The 18430-nt window shown below is 44.1% G+C and overlaps 1 protein-coding gene across 1 annotated transcript in view; it reads right to left on the bottom strand.

Annotated features, from left to right (window-relative positions):
• Positions 1-18430, bottom strand: part of LOC307268448 (protein bicaudal D homolog 1-like) — a gene marked incomplete at both ends in the record, with an annotated part of 85011 nt that overhangs the window by 49204 nt on the left and 17377 nt on the right. Inside the window, 2 exons of the mRNA XM_080051079.1 lie at positions 3427-3579; positions 4346-4558. Coding sequence (XP_079907205.1) covers positions 3427-3579; positions 4346-4558 — 366 coding nt within the window. The remainder of the gene's footprint in view (positions 1-3426; positions 3580-4345; positions 4559-18430) is intronic.

Genomic DNA, 18430 nt, shown 5'->3' with positions numbered 1-18430 from the left:
CAAACAAACGCTCCGAGACCCAGCTGAAGAGGTAGTCTCGATGCGTTTCCAAACGCACTCTGCTGCAGTTCGTTTGTGGTGTGAATTTGTTCGGACTCGATCCGACCCAAATGCAGGAGGCACTGTGCCTTTTCTTTCTTTTTTTTTTTAATAAATAGCCGTCAGCTTCACATTATGGGAAAGTGTTGTTGTCGCCATTGTTAGGAAGATTAGTTGTGGTTTGACCGGGAGCCCAGAACAATATAAATGCTGAATGTGTTCAGCGATCAGCGATCAGATGAAGGAGAGGGGCGTCTCTCGCACAGTGCCAACAGGTTCACGCTGCGCAAGAAGTGTGTGTTTTTATTTTGCTTCCCATGTACGGGACCGTCAACAGTAGTGTAGTGGAGGGTATACGCAGGTATACGGCGTATACCCACTTATTTTTCAGGCGACATTGCGTATATCCACTTCTAACGGCCGCGTAGTGGAGGGTATACGCAGGTATACGGCGTATAACCACTTATTTTTCAGGCGACATTGCATATATATCCACTTCTAACGGCCGCCTCCATTCGTTTCCACTGTTGTCAATGTGTTAGTGTGTACTTCCACTGCGTGTGTCTGTGTGTCAGGAGTCAGGACAGTGAACGCCCCCCTAATGGCTGTGCAGTTCTGCCAGCTACGCTCTCTCGACCAATTAGATTACTCGAAACATTTTTTGATAGTAGACGGCGGTTTTTTCTTCTGGCGGATAAATGCTGGTCCAAGCGCTTCCCGAGCGCTTCCGAGCACATTTTGTTTCCTATGACGCGAAGGCATGATAAAATAAGATATGAAGCGAACTAGTCAGACAAAAATCTGCTTTGTGAATAAAAATACATGCGTTGCTACATCGCCGTTGCTGTTAGCAAGCAGCCCAGCACCCGCACCTGCTCCGTCTCACAGTCCCAGCCCAGTCGGAGTCGGAGAGGATGTCGATGCAGAAAGTGATACCGCTGCTCCTTCGACTACAACTTTAAATAAAGACGTCAACCACGGTGAGCACTTTAATAGCAGCAGGGACCTTGTAAATTATGTTAATAACATAGGCTATATTAAGACAATGAAAACTTAAAATGTTAAGTGTACCTGGCCCAAGAAAATGCATCCCTCACCACAAGACAGCCTGTTTTCAATATAATAGGCCTATTCATACCTCAATTGCTTCTATTGTTTAGGCATCTAACATTAGCCTACCTGTACGTTCCAATTAATTTCGTGAGTCTGTCTGAAAATATGTCACTGAACAGAATTCAGGAGGCTAATTGTAATTAAATAGTTACATCTATAGCCTGTATTTCATTCACTCATGTTGTTTTTTGTAGCAACCAATAATGACTGGCCAGACCTGTGGACAGCCAAACAAAAATAAGATTTTATGTCCAAGAACCCCTGGTTAGGATTATAAAAACTAAAAATTGGGTAAGTTTAGGTTGTTAGTTTGGCAGCTTATATAACAGTTGACATGTGAAAATATTTGTTTATTACAGTGTGTGTGTGTGTGTGTGTGTGTGTGTGTGTGTGTGTGTGTGTGTGTGTGTGTGTGTGTGTGTGTGTGTGTGTTCACTACATACATACAGATGTGAATACTATTGTTACTATTGATGTGCATTTTATTGTTTAGCATGCTTCAATTTGGATTTGTTGTTTGTAGTCTGTATTGTTTTGAACATGTTGTTGGATTCTTTGAATTATGTTATTTATGATGATTTATCTGTTAACAGGTACTATGTCTGATGTTTATAAATAGTATTCAGCTATAGAAACCAAATAATTTATTTAATTTTCAGTTTTAGGACTGTGCATTTTTGATGTGTGGAAGAGGATGTGTTTTTTATTTAAGGTGAAATATGAACAAAGCTGCATTGCCACAGTATGATAAATAATATTTCCTGTTATCCCTCTCTGCTATTGTCATAGCAGTACTTAACCTCTTAAGTATTTCTTTTACATGATGTTTAAAAATCAGTTTGCTGCTGTACACCCAGAGCAATCTTTCCTAAAGTTGGTTTGTGAATGCTTTTTATTTTTATTTTTTTAAATCAGTTTGTTAAAAATAAACTAATCTCTGACTGAAACACCATTTTTGCCTCATCTTGAATATATCTTATATTAATGCATTAATTTAGGCCTGTGTTGGACCACTACTCGCGAGGGGCTGTAAGGCAGCGCAATTATGGGAAATGTAGGACCGGCAAAAGCGGCTGCGCGCGCAATACAATTTAGAGTATACCCACTTCTCCAGGCACCACTACACCACTGACCGTCAATACTATCCATGTGTCAGTTTGGACCTGAACTGCGCCGACCCAGCTGATACACAGCTTAATCAGCTGAGTGTCAGCTTGAGCCTATTCTTCTCGCGTGACGCGCATCCAGCACCAAAAATACAGTAAAAATTATGTTTCACATCGTAGGCTACAAGCCACATAACGTGGCATTGACATAAGGCTACACATTATGACCATATGAAACAACAATAATTTGATGTTTTTCCTCTTTATTTATAGGTTAGATGTAGGCCTTTTTATTATTTTTAGCCCCATATTATATCAATGATATATATTTCGCAGTTTAAACTTCGTGCTTCCTGTTTCTCTCCACCCCAGAATGTCTGTCCAATGAATGAATGACCTCAGATCACGTGTGGTTTTGCTTCGTAATGCTGGTTCACTTGCAAAAGGGGCAATATGAAAGTAGACCACACCAAACAAAAAAAATCAAAACTCTATTTGGTCTGGACCAAAGCAAGTGCACTAGCGGACTTTCCCAGTGTGAATACACCCTTAGGCAATAATTCATGCAAAAGGGGCCCAAACCAAGTACTTAGTACATATGCATGATTATACTTTCTAGAGGGCCGACATTTCTGTATTTAAAATCCTTTTTTTATTGATTTTATGTAATATTCTAATTTTGACTGTGGAAGAAAAGTCCAGGAGGGTGCCGTCCTCTTCGACAGCGCTAGGACTTCCTCTGCTATACTAAAGAGACAGCAGCGCAAACTGGCTCTGAAGGAGCCTGCGGCTACACTTCCAAGCTGTGTGTCCTCTCTGACATGTCCAGGGTGCCACAGAGAATCGGGGCCCGGATTGGTTTGATCAGCCATCTGTGCACTCAACTAATCACAACAAAATGAGACGTGTCGTGATCATCATCAACCTTTGATGGACGAACAAGAGGAGAGTAGTGTAGCAGGCTGTTTTCAGACAGTGTGACTGCCTGCCTATGTCTGAACGGTGATGTTCAGTACATTTTAATTTTTAAATAGAAGTCTTTTATTGGCTACATGTGAAGAAGTTATCACTCTAGTGAAAATAAACACACACAAAAATCTGTCTGTGACCAAAGCCAATACAGTTTTACTATTGGACTAGGTCCCAGTATGTGTGGTATTATCTATACCTGGTTTTGTTTGAGCGTTGACACCAGTTTCTGTAGAGAGATGTTCTCCTCCTCCAGCTCGGTGTAGTCCTGCAGGAGGCGTGACTCTCTGAACTTGTATTCCCTGATCTCTTCTCTCATCCGCCCTCGCTGCAACTCCAACATCTCATTACTCTGCTGAGACAGGCCAGGGAAACACAGCTGGAGCTAAATGCTGTTTATACTACACACAAACAAAGAAAAGTCTAATTGAAATTAAAGTGACTGGTTTAAGGGTTAAAGTAACTGATGTACTCTTGCTACTGTAACAAAGTCTTTATTGCTGTACCATTTAAATATAGGTATTTTTCTTTGACTGATATATTTTTTATTTATGTAATTGTTTATTTCATAAGTTACAATATATTAACTAACATGCCTATATATCCATGTTTTGATTCTTATACAGTATATCAGATATTTTATTTTAATTAAATATTTAAAAAATAATTATTATTATTATATTTTCAGCCTGCCTTTTTGTTTGTTACTGAGTTGTCTAAGTGTTGAAGTTGAAGACACCAACAAACATCCGTTTATTCAGAGTACCCAGAGTCAGTTTACTGACATACGTACATTTCACTTTCTTTCCAAGTACTTTTTTTTAGTTGCTTCAACCTCCATCCCTGCTGGATTTACATCACAGTAATGTTGAATGAGATAGAACATAGAAGAATATAATAAAATGTGGTCAGCTCAAAGTAAAAATTTCACTATTCCCTATTTGCATTTCCTATTTATTATGGCATGCTACATATGTACATTCTAAATGTCTGATGGAATAAAAAATATTTTCACAAAATTATATATCACAAAATGCCTACTGTTCAAATTAAACATGAAGAAAAGAGCATTTAGCTGTTGAATGCTATGGTCCCATACACTAAGTGCTGTTCTGTACCTCCCTGAGCTCCTGTAGCAGTGTACCCAGGTGTAGGTTGTCTGCCTGGACGTTGGAGGCTGTGGTGCGGCTGTGCTTCAGCTCCGACTGGAGGTCTAGCAGGCGGCCCATGTAGTAGGCCTCCTTGGTGGCAGACTCCTGGAGCAGCGTCTCCTCATTGGTCTCCCCATCCTCGGCCACTTTACGCTGGGTAGAGTAAGCATGGCCAAATGCCTGGGACAGGGCAGGAGAGAAAAGACAGGGGATGAAGTGTCTGAAATGTTTCTGTTACAATAAAATAAAAATGAATTATAAGGACATAACCAAAAATTGCTACATGATTTATGTTTTTTTTTTAATGGAAAGAATGAGCTCTTTAAAATCCATAAGTTAAATGTTCATCAACTGGGATCAAGAAACAAATATGGACAAAGCCAGATGCAGGGATGGAAAGGAGAGCCGGAGAGCCAGAGAGAGGAGGAAAGATAGGGAGAAAAGGAAATAATATGAGATTTTGGAGACTTGTCAGGTGCACTTGTGGTTCATTTTGAACATCTACGTGACTGATGAAGAGAAGAAGTATGTGATATCATGCCGACAGTCATTTACTGAAGTGCGTGGAAAAATTCTTACTTGCAGCAAAAAAAAATACTATACGCAATATCACCGTCAGATTTAAGAAACGTGCGTACCAGCCGATTTTGTTCCTACCACCGTGCGTATGTTAGTAACACAGAAGCATTCTAAACTGACGAGCGTGTGCCCATTTTCTACAATCAGCCTAGAGAAACACCCTCATTTCTCTATATAATGAAGTCAGTTTGCCAAGGTGTTGAGAGGAGTGCTTACGCCCTAAATTAAAAAGAAGCTTTTCACATCTGAAGAAATAGACACAGCTGTGGTGGGAGACAGAAAAGGCTGAACTTTTCCAAAGCGTTTCCATGGTGGGGCGTTAATAACGGAGGTGGTAAACGTTAAACGTTCTGTCGCCTGAGATACATAGGACCGGGCCCACCTGATCCGTCAGTCCAAAATGAAAGGATGGCTGGAATAATTTGACAACCGTCTATCAGTGGCATTTTGCCAATGAGGGAGAAGGTGATGAATTCCAGTAAGGCCTGTCACTTCAAGGGAATTTACTGTATATCATAATTCTTCGGTTATACTTTTCAATTGCTTATGTTTTTTAAATGAACAACCACAATGAAATCATTAGGCTACACTTGCATTTTGCACTGAAGGCCACAGTAACGACGGGCATGAAGTAGTCTCTGGCTAAACCCCGCCTTGCTCTGAATTGATTGGCTGCTGCGACCAAAGCTTGAATTGACGAGCTTACTTTCTTATGGCTGTCCATCGTATTCGATGATGACGTTGCTCCACTTGAGCTGGGTTATTATGGAGGGTTACGTTGGTGCCATTTCATGTGGCTATGGAGGCCGATGCGCGACCCGCATGGTTTGCCACATGTGGGGCAGATGTAGTCTGTACATGAGAGGGTGGCCCCTGCAGCGCGCTGGTGTCTCTGTGCACGCCGCTGTATTCTCCTCTCAGTGGTCTGCTCCTGGAGGTGTGCTACACCCTGGTGGCTGGCTGAGCGCCATGTGGGACGGTCGGCAGCCAGGCTTTCCAGGGATGCTGGCTGGATGTCACAGCGCTTCAGGAGGGTTTTGAGGTAGTCCTTGTACCGTTTTCGCTGTCCCCCAGCAGACCTACGACCTTCCTGAAGTTGGCCATTGAGGATCTGGCGGGGGAGTCGCTGGGTGGGCATGCGGACTACATGGCCGACCCAACGCAGGTGTCTTTGGGCAAGAAGCACTTCGATGCTTGGTGTGTGGGTGCGGTTAAAGATGTCCACATGAGGGACTCTGTCCTCCCAGGACACACCCAGGATCCTTTGCAGGCAGCGGATGTGGAATGCCTCGAGGGTTCTGATGTGCCTTTGATAAGGTGTCCAGGCTTCTGAGCTGTACAGCAGTGAGGACAGACAGACTGCCTTGTATACAGCTGCTTTTGTAGAAACTGTCAGGTTTCTATTTAGAAAGACTCTGTTTTTAAGCCTACCAAAGGCAGAGGAGGCTAGGGCTATGCGGACCTGGATGTCACTGTCGATGTTGCAGGTGGGTGAGAGGACGCTTCCAAGGTAGGTGAAGTGTGGGACGATTGTGAGCTTTTGGCCGTCAACAGTGAAGATAGGCACTTCCGGTTGGTGGGACGTTTGCTGCACAATTATCTGGGTTTTGGATGTGTTGACTTTGAGTCCAAGGGCACTGTATATGGTGGTTACCGCATTAAGTGCCCGTTGCAGAGCATCTGGTATGTGAGCGAGGAGTGCGCAGTCATCAGCGTACTGGAGCTCCAGGATTTGTTTTGTGGTGATTTTGGTGAAGGCCTGCAGGTGCCGGATATTGAATAGGTTTCCATCCAGTCGTAACTGGATGTGAACACCGTCTGTGGTTTCCAGGGCTTTGTGTGAGAGGAGGGTGACTGCAGACAGGAACATGTTGAACAGGACAGGGGCTAGGACACAGCCCTGCCTGACCCCTACTTTCACATTGAAAGAGGGGGATTTCTGGCCTCCGATGCAAACACAGGCTTGCATTTCATCATGGAGATTTTTAAGAATGTTGAGGAACTTTGGTGGAACCCCCAACTTTCCCAATAATTCCCAGAGGAGTTTCCTGTTGACGGTGTCAAACGCATTGGACAAGTCGATGAAGGCTACGTACAGATCCTTGTGGTGTTCCCGGCATTTTTCTTGTAATTGCCTAATTACTAAGATCATGTCCGTAGTACTTCGGTCTCTCCTAAACCCACACTGACTCTGGTAGGATGTCCTCGGAAATGTGAGAGACCAATCGAAAGAGCATGACTCTGGCTAGCACTTTGCCAGCAACAGAAAGAAGGGAGATTCCCCTGCTGTTGCCACAGTCAGCTTTGTCGCCCTTTCTCTTATAGATGGTGATGATCTCTGCATCCTTCCACTCCTGGGGGATGGTTTCCGAGGACCAGGGACACATACAGCAGACAAAGCCTATTGTTACTTCCTCTTTCAATGCACCCAACTTCCAAGCAAAATGTTCTTAAACCTTTCCACAGACATCACCAACTCCTCAAACCTGTCCGCTTTAGTGTTAAAGAGCACACGTTACGCTATTTTCACTGTTATAGAGATTATATAGTATAGTTAAACACGTCCGCGACAGTGACGCTGATTTCAGTTAGCGTGTCGATAGCGTTTTCCATTTAAACAAGCTCGGTCTTCGGATAGCTCTGCTACCGGTGAATGTAAACACGATCGCTTCCACATAATGTTTTAAATCCGTTAGAAACTAACACCAAAACGAGCTGAGGAAGTTCTAAATTTGTTCTCAGAATACAAAGAAATTCACGTACGAAAATCTTGATAAATTACCGATTTGTGCTTCAAACGTTTTGTACACACGGTTCAGGCACAAATCTGAGCATTGGTCCGTTCCCTCTCCTCTCCTCTGATTGGTCTGTTTTGGCGAGGGAACAGACCAATCTAGGCCACTTTAAAGTACTTGCGACATGCTCAAAGAGAGTAAAAAACTTGTCCACCTCCTCCTCGGAGAAAACCGGAATAATATAAGATCAATGTGTTTGGTAACATCTAACTCAGCTGGCTGTATACCTGCTGCGTTTTTCGGCACAGCCGCGCTCATCTCCAGCTCTTTTAAACGTACCAAACGACTCGTCTCCACCTCAAGCTTCCTCACCTCAAAATGGCGAGTGATCTCTTTCTTTTGCACTTCAAGCTCTTTCTCTTTTACTTCAGGCTCTTTCTCTTTTACTTCTAGCTTACGAAATTCAGCCTCAAGCTCCTTCATTCTTACCTGCTCGCTAAAGCCCGTCCCATCAGACTTAGGAGGGGTAACCGCACCCCGCTCCACCAACACTCCCCGCTGAACCATAGCAAAAAACAGCTAATCCCTAATTAGCTTCTTGTCCGTCTTACTCACCAAACGTTATATATTTCCGCAATGAGTTTCAAGTGCTCTACTAACCCTCCAGATCAAACTCAATCGCACTTTAGAACAAACAGCAAAAACCCCACACCGCCAGCGACGAGGGAGCAACCCCAGCACTCCCGTCTACCAAAAAGAAATCCCCGGCGCAGAGCATTAAATCAACACACTCACGTGCGCTAAACAAACTTTTGACGAGTCCCCATATGTTACGGGCCGACCATACCAGGCTCGTTAATCGGCCAGTAAGCATTGAATAAACCCAGACAAAACCATGAATCAACGTTTAAACAATAATGGCCGCGTTTCCCAGAATCGTTAAGAGCCTCTTTGGGCGAAGTACTACTTTGGAGCGCTCTTAAGAACGCTGTGAAATAAGAATGCGTTTCCCAGATTCGTTTTTAGCGAAAGTAGTACTTTCACTAAGATGGAACTGAAAGACGGAGCTGACCCACTCTTTCAACCTTTCTTAGCGACCAAATCGTCAGTGATCATGCCGCGTCAGGGAAATTTATTTCCTCCACTTTTCGAAATAATAAAACAATGCTCAATGCGGACCACTGGCGCAAGAAACATAGACTAATAGTAGAGAAAAAAATGTTTTAATGAATTAGACGTTTACGTTTTCCACACACATGTGAGTTTATAGTACTACTACACATACAAAAAAAACATCAACAACCCTTCAACAACAGCATTTCACAGATATCAAAGAAACAGATTTAATTGAACTCAGCTGAACCTCATTCAGAGCGGCTCCACCTGCTAAAGGCGTTGCCTAAAGGTGCGAACACACTGCACAGCGCGGCGCGGCGGTTGGCCGCGCGAATCGCAGGTTCCGCGCCGCTTGGTCATTTTGGCTCATTTGTGTCCGCCGCCGGCCGCCGCCTGATGACTCATTGAATGTGCACGCCCAGTTTCTTCCCGCTATTTACATCTCTCTCATCATCGTCGTCATCCTCACTGATTTGTTTTTGTTGGGAGCGTCTCTGAAGTAGGCTATTCTGCCTTCATCATCTCTGCCATCGGCCCTTGTATTGGTCTCACTGCACCTCTCACACATTTCTCCCCGCCACCTGCCACCCAAGCTTCGTAAACACACCCACACATGCACCCACACACACATACACACACAACCCGCCCACACACACACACACACACACACACACACACGCACGTATCGATGGCCGTGCATATAGGCTACACATTCACGCCGGCATATCAACATGTAGGCCTAGAGAAAACCCAAACAGATTTTCAGATGTTTAGGGAAATGTTTGGAAGTGTCAGTTGTCGTATTTAGTTTTTATTGTCTCTGCATATTCACTCATCTGCAGTACATCTTCCCTGGCTTTCTCTCCTTCTCTCTTCTATAATGTGAGTCTATTCCTTGCTCCTTTTACTAAAAGGTGTCTCATTAAACTGCTGTCATACATTTTATCGATGTGTTGGAACTTTCTCTCTCTCTCTCTCTCTCTCTCTCTGTCTTTTCCTTCTTTTTTCCCTTTATCCCTCCTTTCCCGACTGCACCGCCAGCCAGGTTTCACGTGTCTTGTAGCTCAGCAGACTCACCCGAGTGACGTCGGGAGGAGCTCAACGACGGTGATTGGCTATCGCGGGGCGGCCGGCGGCGAAAAGTTCAATATTTTCAACTTCTGCGGCGGCCGCGCCGCCCCATTCGCGCCGCGCCGCGCCGCCCCTGGCCGCGCCGCGTGATCCGCTCTCCGCCGGCCGCCGGTTCGCGCGGCGGCGCTCGAAATACATTGACTTTCTATTGAAACTCGCCGCGCGGCGATGTGCAGTGTGTTCGTACCTTAAGTCCGCGCGTGTGAGAAACCATGGCTGCAATACAACACCTTCTCGCTGCGAACCAACAGCCTCGCCGTGCGCGAAGCCAGACGGTTTACATAAATGCATACGTGCGTCGGCACTTCTCCCCACTGGACGTGCTATCAGACCGGGCCGTCCAGGCAAAGTACCGGCTGCCCCGTGCGGAGATCCAACGGCTGATCTCTCTGGTGTCTCCACACATCCAGAGCAACCCGCTGCAATTTTGCCTTCAGCCCGGTCCAACAACCCGCAGCCCCTACCTCTTCACCACCAGTCACCAAGCACTAAACCATAAACCCACAACCAACACACATCACCCATATCAACTCTCAGGCCTGAAGGCTGAAATAAATAAACAGAACCAGCAGATGTAGGCTACATGTAACGTCCTGCACACTATGATTATTGCTGCAGTGTCCGGGTGCTTTACCTGAAAGTCTGGCACTGGAATGCTGTTGAAAGGGCGCACAATACGCACACGTCATTAACCTACGCTTAGATACATTACAAATTGCCTGGGACTTTTTGTTGCTAGGTTTGACACCCTCATTTCAATGCAAAATGATCCACACAATACATGGTTGAAAAGAAACCAAAATAGTTTATTGAAACCATATGGGGGAGGGGTTACTCCGCGCTGTCTTTACTGCGTCTGCATCACCTGCAACGAAGGGAGATTGATTAGTGAAACCTTCTCACTCTTCCTTTTTGTTTGGTTCTGGAACTCCTGCCACTTCTTCCTCACAGCACGCCAGTCACGCAGGCCACATGGGCTGGAGGGGGACATATTTTCGGCTATGGCCTGCCTAACACGGTTCTTCACCGTGATGTTCTTTTTGCCCCTTGTTCCCCCGAATAAAACTGCCCGGTGCTGCCAGACCTCGTCCACTAAGACGCCCAACTCCTCCGCGGTAAACGACGGTGCCCGCTTGTTTCTTTTGCTGCCGCTTTCTTCCATTCTCACATCACATGTGTGTGCCTATCCACGGGGTATATATGCGCTAATGGGCTTGATTACTACTTTGATACACTTGTTGCCACACACACCCGCACCCACACACACGTTAGCCTACATGCGTAGCCTAATTCCACCTGTGTGGGGGAGACCACGGGGCGCTGTGTGTGACTTATGCGCTGATAAAGAGGTGGGTGATCGATTCGCCTGGCATTGATTTATTCAGTTTCAGCACGACCGCGGTGGACAGCTCCCACCAAAGAGCTTCTTTCGCTTCAACTTACGCGTTCTCCAAAGAAGGCACTTAAGATGGCATCTGGGAAACACCCGTATCTTAACGCTCGTTCTTTGGCGAACCCTTCTTTCGACCCTTCTTTGGCCCCAAAGAACGATCGATTCTGGGAAACGCGGCCAATGAAGGTTTATTAAATCAATCCCTAAAAACTCTCTCTGTAAAAGAAAAGGAAAACGGGAGGAAACTAAAACTATGATCAAACAAACAAAACACTAAACTAAGCCCTCCATTAACCTAAATCATATAACCAAAGTAACAGCAGGAGAGCGCAGGTCAGCAGCTGAGAGCAGTTCGCGTTGAGTGTGAGACCCAGCCACCGGCCCAAGCCATGCCTTACAGACGCATATAAAATCGGCAATTTTTCCATAGGGAACCATTGACTTACGCGCGTACATGGCGCGTAGATGCGTCACTCGCGCTAAAGCAACATTTTAGCCGCGTATGAGCCGCGTATATACGCACCTACGCAGCTACGCGCGGAGTTAAAAAAATTTAACTTTTTACGCTCCTACGCGTGACGATTAGCCGCGTTGGCCAATCAGCGTTGGGCTTGACCCGACGTCACATACATTGGCACGGAGAACAGTGTACTGTACACAGAGGCTGAGAAACACCGAGGAGTAAAATGTATTGCAGGCGGCCCGGTGCTGTATGACAGCAGCTCGGGAATAGAAGACGTGGGCAAAGTAAACCAGGAAAATGGACTTCCTGGTTATTTCAGTGAATATGTGCGGCTGTGCTTTAGCCGATAAACCAAGTTAGCGCCGTATAGCATTAGTTAACTCACCCGGTTGTGTGCGGGCGGCTAGCGCCTCATATTATGAACCCAAACATGACGGCTATGTCCGGGGGACTTTCACAACAAGTACAGCGAAGCACCGGTGTTGATCTACGCCAACCACGGTCCCCTGTCACAGCCAGGTAGGGTAATGTTGGCTACTTGCCTTTATGTTGTGCCGCCGTGCACCGATGCTGCTGTAACTGTGTTTGTTATGTAGCTGCCGTGAATATGCAATGCTGTTTTAATGCTAGGCTATTTGTGCTGTTCAGTTTGTCTTCTGGCACAGTTGTTGGCTGTGTTGTTGTTGTTTTTGTGCGGACATGCACGCTGTTGTGTCGGGTCGGGTCTGATCGCAGCCATGGTTGATAAGGGGAAATACAGTATCGGGAGGGAGACTAGGCACGTTACGCGCGTAGAACCATTTTTTACACAAAATGATCAAGCAACATTTTAGCTGCGTTACGCACGTAAAGCATACGCGGGTAACGCGTGTAGTGTGTTCGCACCTTAAAGGCAAAGTCACAGACGATCCTCGTTAAATAGCCTAATATGAATATAGAAATAATATAATAATTTAAACTGTGATCACTAGAGGACAAGGAATCTGGTAATACATCAATCAGGCTCTACAATGGAAACTGTCATCTAATGTGTCTGATGTTTGTGTCTTTCACTCCTCATTTAAAAGAAGCGACAGTATGTTTACTGCACAGTATTATAGCTTGCCTACATAATACAGCGAATATAAAACACTGTCAGCAATGCTGTGCGGCGCCAGCTTAACACTTTTGCTACTGCTCATATGCGTAACTTAAAATTAACTTTTAAATTCTTAAAATAGACTTGCTTCTCATACGGAAGCGAAGGCTAATGATTCTATTGACAAAAAATGTTCCCCCCGTTGTTTTTCTGAATGGCCGAGGTGATTAGATCAGAGTTATGAGATAATATTCCCGTTAATTCTTCTGCATACCATAAACTCATTCGTTAATATTTCTTACTCTAGTGGGAGGAGAAGTGGGAGGATCAAGCATTTGTTTTTCCTGTTTCCATGGTGAATCATGTTGTCAGCGATCCATTGACGATGGCTTTTACGCACGCGATTAACCCAGAGTGAACACGCTCAGAGTTTATTGACCCAACGCTGATCCACTGTTCTGAAACCGATAACCCAGAGTTGCTCAGCTCTGAGTTGAGCAACTCAGAGCTGAGCAACTCAGAGCGCAGGATTAAACCCAGAGTTTGTAAAACCTGCTACCTGAAGGGCTCAGAACACAATGTCAATAGTCTATAAATTGTTTTAGTTTTTCTTCAAGCAAAATGCCACACCTTTTCTGGTTCAAATAAATCAACAATTGGTTGCAGGCCTAAATTAAACCCAAAAGCAAGTGCTCATTTTGGTTAAGTATGGATGCACATTATTTTTTTTCATGCAACCATTTTGAGTTGTCTAATAACAGGAACAATCGCTGTTGTAAACATCGGAACTTTTTTGCCGAATTTAAAGTTGGCAGAAATCCTGATTGTACAGTCCTCCAAAACAAACAACAAAAGTAACTGTCCAGAGGGGTTAGGGGGTTAGTGTTGGGAATAAGGCCGTTTAAAATAACGGTGTTAGGTAACGCCGTTATTTTTCCAGTAACGGGGGTAATCTAACTCAGGGGTTTTCAAAGTATGAGAGAGTGAGAGAACAAATTTATTTTTTTTTTCAAAATCCCTGTGTGTTTTGAAAGATCTTTTAATTATTTTACAAATTTAAACATATTTTTTAAACATTCTTAACATTTTTGTGCATTTTTAAACACATTTTTAAAAACATTTTAGCATCTTAATCCAGTGTTTTAATCCTGCTTCATTTAAGCATGGATAGGAGTGACAGAGTGTGCAGTGGAGTCCGAGTGAGAAAGATAGGCAGACAGACTTTCCCAAATTATTGACTAGTTAAATGTCATTCACACACCCAGTGTTTTTTCGCTAGAGCCTCCAATGTCCTGATGGAGGAAAATTGTAGCCAGTGGAGAACCAGACCCTCCTAGGGGGGTCCGGGGGTATGCACCCCCGGAAGATATTTTTTTACCTTTTAGTGAAATGCATGAATCTGGTGCACTTTGAGAGGAAAATTAAGAGGCTAAATATGAGGAATTTTGTGTGAACAAATAATTTGGAGACACTGGGTCTGATGAATTAGAAGCTATTGAAGAAATAATTTTTTTGGGGATTTTCCATAAAAATATTAATTTAAAATAAAAAAATGTATGCAGGGTCCTCTGGGTTGGGCTTGGTGCTCTTTTTCTTTAACGAGACCTATTTCTCTGTAATATAATGAATGCATTTACATGCAGTGAGAGGAACGAAGCAGAAGAACTCTTGTCCAGCTATGCCGTGATCTTAATATAAAAAACACAAACTCAAAAACAGTTTGAAAACCACTGATCTAACTAATTACTGTTTCCGTCGTTACAACGCCGTATGAATAAACTGTGTAATCCTAACGCACAAACTGCTAGTAAGGAGACCGGTGGGTTAACAACAAGATAAGCGATTGTTATTTCTTATAGTGTTTTAAGATGTATTTTATTCAGTGTGGATGACATTATAATTGTCAGTTAGCGCTATCACGTCAGTCAGCCGGAGCGTCTGTTTAGTGAAGTTTCTTTTTCTTTCTCTCTCTCTGTTGTGTGTGAGCTTGCAAGTTGCCGCAGTAACCACCTATCAATCCACGGTTTAAACTAGCTTTCCCTGAGTTTGTTGCCCTTGTGAGTAAGTGCTTGGAGTTTCCCGATCTCTATAATGCTATAAGTTATAATTTATGCATGTTATTAAACGGCCGCGATTCGCAGGTCGCAACAGCTGTTTAACGTCAAAGAATGTTTACTATTGTTGAGAACAAAATAGCCTAGCCTACTTGAAGTGCAGGATAGGCTACTGGGGCCTGTTTCAGGTAGGTGGTTTTGAGGCAACCCAGAGTTTGTTCGCTCTGAGTTAGTGGAAACTCTCGGTTTTCCGTTTCAAGAAGCAGGTTCAGCGCAACCGAGAGTCAGTTACTGCGGCAACATACGCCGTGGGTCTAACCTGCTGGATAGGTGATTTGACCTACTCTGAGTTTGTTTTCACTTTACGCTGCAGCTCCGACTGAAGGCAAGGCAAGGCAATTTTATTTATAAAGCACATTTCAGGCACAGGGCCACTCAAGGTGCTTCACAGGGTTAAAATCAAATAAAGAATACAAATACAAAAAAGGAACAAATTTAAAACATGGATAAAAATACAACATTTAAATAAAAGAATTAAAACATTTTACCAAAAAAAAAGAAAGAAGAAAAAAGAAGAAGAAGAAAGAGTGTCACTGTCACACGCGTGTACAGTTTGAAGCAAAATCACTCCATAGAAATCTCCATCGGGATGTTTTTATCATTTCCTGATGATTTTACGTTTGACCATAGACGTCGATTACGGGGGGGATGGGGGGTACATGTACCCCCCACTTTTCGTCAAGACTCATTTTGTACCCCCCACTTTTTAAGCCGGACATGGAGTGCGTCCAGCCGTATTAAAACACAGCGTCAAGGTGTCTCTCTCTCTCTCTCTCTCTCTGTGCGCGCGCGCGCGACCGTGATTGGCCGCCGCCTATCCTTGTTTCGGCACTAGTAGGCTTAGACCGTAAACTTTTTTTAAATAGCACAACAGCAGTGGATACCAACGACAAAACAGTGAACATGCTCCGAAGTCTCCGCTAGTTTGCACACCAGAGAAGACTGATGCATTTCAATCAGCAGCAGAGAGTGGCTTTAAGTGTCCCGTTGTGAAGTGTAAACTGTAGGGATTACCATCCTCTATGCCCACTAATGACTGTAAATGTAGCGGACACTAACAGCAGCTTGTGTCGCGGCACATGGATACTGACGATGTTGTTTATCAAGAATTATTACATGGCACTTTGAGAATCCTATGTAAATCACAGCATTCTACAGGTCTGTTATTTCCAGCAAGACAGACCGCTGTCAAGGGCCGTTGCTAAGGACCTACGTCACAGTTTTGATGGATAGACGTCCACAAACAGGGCTACTACTCGTTCAGAAAACAATGGAATACTTTTTCAACATGACTTTGCATGTATCAGGAGAGCAGGGAACACAGGAGTCATGGTTAATGTCCGACAGGACTCCAGTCAACACGACGTGAGTAGGCTACTTTGGCCGCATATTGACAGTTAGACAGTAACTTCAGGCTGCAGCCTGCAATGTAACTGTTCCGCAGTCATTTTCTTCGTGAATTGTGTTATTTATGTTGGGGGATGATGCTTGTTAGCTAGATGGAGCTCTTGTTATACATATTGGCCGATTACAATTATTATTTGTACAGTGTGCGAGTCTTGAGTTGTGTTAGCAAAACAGTAGCTCTAGCTAACAGCTGAGCCGGAGCCTTCAGTCAGCTGAAGCAGGCAGTCTAGCGGGGCGAGCAGACTATTCCCCCGTTACTAGGTCGTATCCTTGGTCGTTCCTATTTACTGGTGTATTAAACTACGTTTTCATTACATAAGAACCTAGTGGGTTTGCAATGACTATTCCAGTTGTTAGACAAGGTCTCAGGGTTGCTGGGGAAACGAGTTGTTTTTTGTTAAACTCTTCTAGGTTGGCCGCAGCTTGACATAGTTACCGTTGCTACTGAGTGAGTTCCGACCGTGTAGCGGACTCTTTTTGGCTGTTAAAACCATAAAAACAACATGTTGCTAAAATTAATTGCTTTATTTTTTGTAGTAGCCATGTAATAAGCGGGATAAAGTATGTGTCACAACTATATTACTCCGCCTCGGTCTCCATGGCAACCTAGCTAGTAGTACCGACCTGATGTATGCTACTAGCTAGGTTGCCATAGTTACCGAGGCGGAGTAATATTGTTGTGCGACAGTCCAGCCGTGCTTCGGCTCGATTTGAGCACGGTCAAAATGCCTATGTGTCAGACATCAGTGTTTTGTATACATTTTATTCATTAGTGAGCGGGTATGCCGTCTTTCAGAACCGTTCATTACCTGCACTAAAGAGAAAAAAAGATGTTTCCTCATTGTCCCCCCCACTTTTGAAAATGCACTCCAGAATGCCTGTTTGTCCCCCCCACTTGTTTAGCCAAATCGACGTCCATGCGTTTGACCGATCATTTATCTGATCAGTAGCCTTGTTCTCAGCCCTCGGTCCGTTCATATAGGCGGCCACCTTACACATCGTGACATGCTCTACATTCAGATTAATAAACCTATTTGTATTGTATGCTTTTTAACGTCTGTGCCACTGAACAGATTTATGTCAGGTGGATTCATGTAACGCTGCGGCTGCACGCGATTGTTACTGTTCACTTGTGCAATCCTAAAGTCACAGACGAGCCTCGTTAAATAGCCTAATATGAATATAAAAATGATATAATAATTTAAACTGTGATCACTTGAGGAAAATGGATCTGGTAATAAATCAATCAGGCTCTTCAATGGAAACTGTCACCTTATGTGTCAGACGTTAATGTCTTTCACTCCCCATTTAAAAGAAGCGACAGTCTGTTTACTGCACAGTGGGCTATTAGGCTATAGCTTCCCAACATACACTCAACAAAAATATAAACGCAACACTTTTGTTTTTGCTCCCATTTTTCATGAGATGGACTTAAAGATCTAAAATTCATTCCAGATACACAATATTACCATTTCTCTCAAACATTGTTCACAAAGTAAGCACTTCTGCTTTGCTGAGATAATCCATCCCACCTCACAGGTGTGCCACATCAAGATGCTGATCTGACATCATGATTAGTGCACAGGTGTGCCTTAGACTGTCCACAATAAAAGGCCACTCTGAAATGTGCATTTTTTTGCTTTATTGGGGGTCTGGGGACTCAGAACCAGTCAGTATCTGGTGTGACCACCATTTGCCTCATGCAGTGCAACACATCTTCTTCGCATAGAGTTTATCAGATTGTCAATTGTGGCCTGTGGAATGTTGGTCCACTCCTCTTCAATGGCTGTGCGAAGTTGCTGGATATTAGTGGGAAGTGGTGCACACTGTCGTATACGCCGGTCAAGCACATCCCAAACATGCTCAATGGGTGACATGTCCGGTGAGTATGCTGGCCATGCAAGAACTGGGACATTTTCAGCTTCCAAGAATTGTGTACAGATCCTTGCAACATGGGGCCGTGCATTATCTTGCTGAAACGTGAGGTGATGTTCATGGATGTATGGCACAACAATGGGCCTCAGGATCTCATCACG

The sequence above is a fragment of the Ammodytes marinus genome (genome assembly GCF_949987685.1).
Source record: "Ammodytes marinus genome assembly, chromosome: 22".
NCBI classification, from domain to species: domain Eukaryota; kingdom Metazoa; phylum Chordata; class Actinopteri; order Uranoscopiformes; family Ammodytidae; genus Ammodytes; species Ammodytes marinus.
The sequence above is the reverse complement of the archived record's forward strand: the minus strand, read 5'-3'. Positions and strand labels throughout refer to the sequence as shown.